The sequence below is a fragment of the Pristis pectinata genome, chromosome 1 (assembly GCF_009764475.1).
Source record: "Pristis pectinata isolate sPriPec2 chromosome 1, sPriPec2.1.pri, whole genome shotgun sequence".
Lineage (NCBI taxonomy): Eukaryota > Metazoa > Chordata > Chondrichthyes > Rhinopristiformes > Pristidae > Pristis > Pristis pectinata.
Genome location: NC_067405.1, coordinates 90,635,277 through 90,642,154, shown reverse-complemented (window position 1 = coordinate 90,642,154; position 6,878 = coordinate 90,635,277). Strand labels below are relative to the sequence as shown.

The 6,878-nt window shown below is 49.9% G+C and overlaps 1 protein-coding gene across 1 annotated transcript; it reads left to right on the top strand.

Moving 5' to 3' along the window:
• The first annotated feature begins 3,443 nt into the window (after positions 1-3,443).
• ccdc177 (coiled-coil domain containing 177) lies at positions 3,444-6,232 on the top strand. The gene has a single exon (XM_052014342.1). The coding sequence runs from the start codon at positions 3,444-3,446 to the stop codon at positions 5,316-5,318; it is 1,875 nt and encodes a 624-aa protein (XP_051870302.1). The 3' UTR covers positions 5,319-6,232.
• The last annotated feature ends 646 nt before the right edge of the window (positions 6,233-6,878 follow it).

Genomic DNA, 6,878 nt, shown 5'->3' with positions numbered 1-6,878 from the left:
TAACTCTGCCTACAAGTTTGCAGATGATACCGCCGTAGTAGGCCGTATCTCAAATAATGATGAGTCGGAGTACAGGAAGGAGATAGAGAGCTCAGTGACATGGTGTCATGACAACAACCTTTCCCTCAATGTCAGCAAAACAAAAGAGCTGGTCATTGACCAGGAAAGGGGGAGGTGCACATGCACCTGTCTACATCAATGGTGCTGAGGTCGAGAGGGTCAAGAGCTTCAAGTTCCTAGGAGTGAACATCACCAATAGCCTGTCCTGGTCCAACCACGTAGATGCCACAGCCAAGAAAGCTCACCAGCACCTCTTCTTCCTCAGGAGGCTAAAGAAATTTGGCATGTCCCTTTGACACTCACTAATTTTTATCGATGCACCATAGAAAGCATCCTACCTGGATGCATCATGGCTTGGGATGGCAGCTGCTCTACCCAGGACCATAAGGAACTGCAGGGAGAATAACACCATACCTGTGCAAATCCCCACAGCATCTGGCGACCCTGTGATCACTGTCTCAGAGGCCGACATCAGAAGATCCTTCGAGAGTGTGAACCCAGGCATCAGGCCCCGATGGTGTTCCTGGCAGGTACTGAAAATCTGTGCTGACTAACTAGCTGGAGTGTTTAAGGACATCTTCAACCTCTCACTGCTGCAGTCTGAGGTTCCCACCTGCTTCAAAAGGGCATCGTCTATACCGGTGCCCAAGAAGAGCAGGGTGAGCTGCCTCAATGACTATCGCCCGGTAGCACTCACATCTACTGTGATGAAGTGCTTTGAGAGGTTGGTCATGGCTAGAATTAATTCCTGCCTGAGCAAGGACCTGGACCTGCTGCAATTTGCCTACCGCCACAACAGGTCTACAGCGGATGCAACCTCACTGGCTCTGTACTCGGCTTTGGAGCACCTAGACAACAGCAAAACATACGTCAGGCTGCTGTTTATCAATTACAGCTCGGTGTTCAACACCATCATCCCCTCAGTACTAATCAACAAGCTTCAAAACCTGGGTTTCTGTACCTCCCTCTGCAACTGGATCCTTGATTTCCTTTTCGGGAGACTACAGTCAATGAGGATCGGAAGTAACATCTCCTCCTCGCTGACAATCAACACAGGCGCACCTCAAGGGTGTGTGTTTAGCCCACTGCTCTAATCTCTCTACACTCATGACTGTGTGGCCAGGCACAGCTCAAACGTTATCTATAAATCCGCTTATGACATCACTGTTGTTGGCAGGATCTCAGATGGTGATGAGGAGGCGTACAGGAGCGAGGTAGATCGGCTGGTTGAGTGGTGTCACAACAACCTCGCACTCAACGTCAGCAAGACCAAGGAATTGATTGTGGTTTAGGAAGGAGAAGTCACACCAGTTTTCACTAAGGGGTCAGCGGTGGAAAGGGTGAAGCAGTTTCTAGTTCCTGGGCATCAACATCTCAGAGGATCTATCTTGGGCCTAACACATTGATACAATCATGAAGAAGGCACGCCAGTGGCTCTACTTCATTAGCAGTTTGAGGAGAGTTGGTATGTCACTGAACACCCTTGCAAATTTCTACAGATGTACAATGAAGACCATTCTGACTGGTTGCATCACCACCTGGTATGGAGGCTCCAATGTGCATGATCGAAAGAGATTGCAGAGGGTTGTAGATTCAGCCAGCTCCATCATGGACACAACCGTCCCCGCCGTCGAGGACATCTTCAAGAGGAGGTGCCTCAAGAAGGCGGCATTCATCACTAAGGTCCCTCACCATCCAGAACATGCCCTCTTCACGTTACTACCATCGGGGAGGAGGTACAGGAGCCTGAAGACCCACACTCAATGATTCAGAAGCAGCTTCTTCCCCTCCGCCATCATATTTCTGAACGGTCCATGAACACTACCTCATTATTCCTCTTTTGCACTATTTATTTATTTTTGTAACTCATAGTAATTTTATGTCTTGCACTGTACTGCTGCTGCGAAACAACAAATTTCACCACATATGTCAGTGATAATAAACCTGATCCTGATTCTCAACGATTCAGGAACAGCTTCTTCCCCACTACAGTCAGATTTCTGAACGATCCATGAACAGTACCTCGTTAATTGTTTTTTTTGCACTATTTATTTATTTTTGTAATTTATAGATATTTATTTCTTTGCAGTGTACTGCTGCCGCAAAACGACACATTTCACGTCATTTGTCAGTGATAATAAATCTGATTCTGATTCAACTTCTATATTCAATTTCTTGACTGATAAAGGCCAGCATGCCAAAAGCCTACCTTATTGCCCTGTGACTCCACTTTAAGGGAACTATGCTCCTGTACTCTAAGGTCCCTCTGTTCTACAACACTACCCAGGGCCCTGCCTTTCAAGATAAAAGTCCTACCTTGATTTGTGCTTCCAAATCATAACACTTCACACTTATCTGAATTACATTCCTCAGCCCACCTTACCCAGCTGATCAAGATCCCGCCCTACTTCTTGATATTCCACTGTCTACGATCGTCTATTTTAGCGTCATCTGCAAACTTACTATTCTTCGTATTATCTTCTAAGATATTTTACCTTCCATCAGAATTCCTATCAACCTTCTCCACAGAAAACAGCCCCAGCCTTTCTAATCTCTCCGTGTAACCCCATCCCAGAAAGCCTGCTGGATCCTCTCTAAGGAGACGGGAGGTGAAGTGAGGCGTATGATTTGGAATGATGTGAGGAGAGTGAGACGGGGGGAGAGAGAGAGAGGGAGAGGGGAGGGGAGCAGTGAGGAGAAGTGGTGGGAGTTTTGGGGAGGTAGTGGCGAGGGATAATGGAGGAGGGGAAGGAGCACAGCCGTTGCTGGTTGCGCTCAAGTTAAATCAGCGTTGCAAGGGGACACCCGCAGGCGAAGGGTTAACCGGGCGGACGAGCAGCAGAGACAGAGATGCGCTCAGGGACTGGTACAGGGAGTGCGACCGAGCATTCATTAACAAAAGCAGCCGGATGGTCTGGGACTCTGCGCCAGTCTCCCGAATCAGCTGCAACAAAAGCCGGACCCTTTCCCTCCCACTGCAAGCCCAGCCTTCGCCTTACGGCGCCGAGGATCGTTTTTATCCGGTTGCATTTCGCCGGCGGATGGTTTCTGAGGTTGCATTGCACTGATCTAGGAAAAATCCTGCACCATTTGATCTACCGCCAGGGCGGTGCGAGCGGATAGATGCAGTAGGTGTCTCGCCACTATATATAAGACATAATGGTTGAATTTGCTGAAGTGCATTGCAGCTGCGTGTAGCCAAGGTTGCATTTGGAGGGTTGCAATCTCTTGCTTGCATTACGCACAATGGTAAAGTTATATAATCGATGAATAAATTATCTCAGGGGAGACGCGCTGGTGTGGGATGGTGTTGGGACTTGCATCCGCAATCTCTTCCTATCTGAACGGCAGCCTGGTTGCAGGCACAGCGGTGAGGTCGGAGGATGCTGGACCCTGCAGGGAACGGGGTCGGCCAGGCACCGGCGGACGGAGCGGTGGGAGGAGGGGAGCCGGCGGGCGGGGGTGGTCTGGATGCGGCGGCGGTGCTGAGGCAGGAGTCGCCGCTGCTGCGCCTGGACCTGGACAACTTCAACAGCGCCGAAGCCGAGGGCAGCCGCTACGTGCTGACCAGCCCCAGGTCGCTGGAGGCTTGTGCGAGATGCGGGGTCAAGCCGGTGGAGCTACTGCACAAGTCGGTCAACGAGTTCGCCAAGGAAGCCCCGGCCAGGTCAATGAGGGTTGCGGCCGGCCTGTACGAGGTGTACGAGAAGGAGAGGCGGAGGAAGCTGAGGGATTGCAGGGAGGAACGGGAAAGGATTATCAGGCTGGAGAGGAGGAGAAATTGTGGTCCGGTCAGGAACAGCTTGCCATCATCCCCAGCTCCCAGGACTAAAAAGACACCTGCCTTGGACCTGAGTAGGTCCAAGAGCTACTCAATGGAATCCCTGCAGAAGAAGAAGGATGCCAACTCCATTGCCACCTCGTCTGACTCTGGGGCATCTTCCTCCTTCAGTGGGGACACCTGTAAAGGCGGGAGCCGCTGGCTGAAGGTGAGTCCCAGAGGAAGGGACCTGACTGGGATACCGTCCACCATAGGGAAGAGCCTCAGCCTTGGGGACCTCTCCCACTCGCCGCAGACGGCCAAGAAGGTGGCCAAGTTGGCGAGGGAGGTGAAGAGGGGCGGGCACGGCGAGGTGTCGGAGAGGGACAGGAAGATCGCTGCCCTCATGCTGGCCAGGCACCAGGAGGAGGCGCTGATGAGCAACCAGAGCTACCGGGCTCACGTGGAGTGGGAGACGCACAGGAGGAGGGAGGCCACGCGGAGGGAGGTGGAGGAGAGGGAGAGGCAGCGGGCCCTGCTGCAGTGCCAGCGGATGTGGGAGTCCAGGCTGGAGGCACGCAGAGCCAAGATGAGCCAAGAGCAGAAGGAGGTGGCCCTCCTCAAGCATCAGCAGTCCATGCTGCAGGAGGAGAAGTGGAGGCTGCTGGCGGACAGCCAGGAGCAGCAGCGGCGAGGCAGGCTCGAGAACGCTAAGCTGGAGGCTCAGGAGAGGAAGATGCACCAGGAGGAGCAGCTCAGGACCAAGGAGGTGGAGGTGAAGCTGGACCTTGAGCTCAAAGGCCAGATCCTCCATCAGAAGCTATCCCTGGCCAAGCAGAAGAAGGCGGAGAGGGAGGAGCAGCAGCTGCGCGAGAGGAAGCTAACCAACATGGTGGAGAAGCTGAAGCACGAGGCGGCCTTGAAGGAAATCGCCAAGGAGATGGAAATGGAGAGGAAGATGCTGAGGAAGTCCCTGGAGCGAAAGCTGGCCAAGTCTCAGGAGAACTACGAGCAGCTGATGGAGAAGAGGAACCGGGAGCTGAAGGAAAGGGCCATCCGGGAAGAACTGCAGATCCAAAGGGCGCGCACAGCGGCGGAGCAGCACGAGAGGGAGCACCAGGAGCACCTGGAGAGCCTGGCCCGAGCCGCTGAGAGGAAGCTTCAGCATGCTGCGCAGGTGGCCCAGGAGAAGATCAACCAGATATCGCGCAGGGCCGTGCAGAGCAGGACGGAGAAGGAGCGGATCCGCAGACTCAACAAGATCAAGCTGGAGGAGGACGAGGAGTACAAACGGAGGGAGATACAGCACTCGATAGCCAAGAAGTCGGAGAAAAGTGAGAGGATCTTCCGGGAGAGACAGATTGCGCTGGAGAACTCACGTTCGCTGGCCAGAGCCTCCTTCCAAATCCGGGATAAGGTGCGGGTGGAACTAAACACAAGGACCTTTGACAAGATGGCGCTGGAAGCAGAACTGCATGCCCACCTGGACCGAAAGTAGGCTGGGCAAGTCCCCCTTTGTGGACTTCTTGGGAACTAATCCAAACAATGCCTTTTTTTTAAACTGTTTCTATTCCAGGAGATTCATTCAGCTGTGTGGTGTACTTTGTGCATAATGCTTGATGTTTAAAGGTTGTATAGAGCACAACAGAGTTTGAGCAATTGAGTAAATGGTTGCTTTCATTTACGCTTGCCTTTAACAGGTCGTAACTCATTCAGCATTTTCTTGGTAACTTTGGCAAGTGCACACAAACTTGTGCTAATTTTAAGGGCAATAAGCATTATAATGGACATTGAATATGGAAGGGATCTTTGTCATTGTACACAATATGGGCAAGATCCTTTCTGAAAGGACCAACTTATACAGCATAGTTGCTGTAAATCTTTTTCAGATTCATAATTGCTGTTTAAACACTGGATTGTCATAGCTTTGTCATAAACTGGTTCATTCATACTACAGACATACGGGAGAGACTTTAACCGATCTGTTTACATCGACTTTGATCGAGCAGAGTGAGCGCACAAATTTTGATGATGCAAGTTTCGGGTGAAAGGATGTCCTAAGTGAATATGGATCGTAATGTGATTAGATCCATTGCATGGTTAGTTTAGATGATGAGAGGACACTGAACTAAACTCAGGTACTGGGAAAGGGGAACAAGGGGAAAATAAGTGCTGCAGCAATTGGGAGTTCCGACGTTTCATCTCAGGAATGGATCTCCAAATCAGACTCTGAGAGAAAGATTTTGGTTTTCCTCAGGTTAAGTCTCTTTTTGAAATGAATATGGTGGCCTTTGTCCAGTTAGCATTGTAGATATGATGGGTTCACATAAATTATGCTGGCCTGAATTCTCCCTACCCACCCATGTTCTTAACTTTTGATGATTTTTTTTCTCTGATTTGAGGATGATTACACTTGTGAAGGTAGAGTTCTCATGAAGCATCTGTGCTCTGCTGTGTCACTGGAGTGACAATAAACATCAAACAAATGCGAGGGGGACATTATGGTGATGCTGTGGGATCACATAAGCGCACAATAATATATATTTACCATTAATATATAGATGTGGAGCTGACTACCCTCTGTTGAACCTTAAGAAATGGGCAGTGGGTGGATCAGATTTTTCTTTCAGGAAATCAAAAGTTTCTTGTAGTAACAGTTATAATATTGGGGCAGCAATCCAGAAGCCTGGGTGAAGGGTTTATATCCCAGCTTGAGAAACTGAGTTCAGTTTTAAAATTTTGCAATTAGCGGAGAACAAAAATGAGTCTGGAGTTGTTAGATTGTTGTTGGAATCCTGCAGTATGTGACTCTAGCCCCAATTAAATCATGATTGTCCACTAAACTGGCCTTGCAAAGTACTGTGATGTGTAGACAATCAAGAGCAGACGGAACCATAGCCAAGTAAAGCCATGAGCCTGTTTCCCTCCTTTCTCCAATCCTATTTGTACGCAAGAAAAGATTAAGAATTTTGAATTTTTTTTAACCAAGTGCAAGTTTAGTGTCATGGGCAAACATACCCAGTGTATAAATGCCTTGAAAATTAGCTTTTTGCAGCAG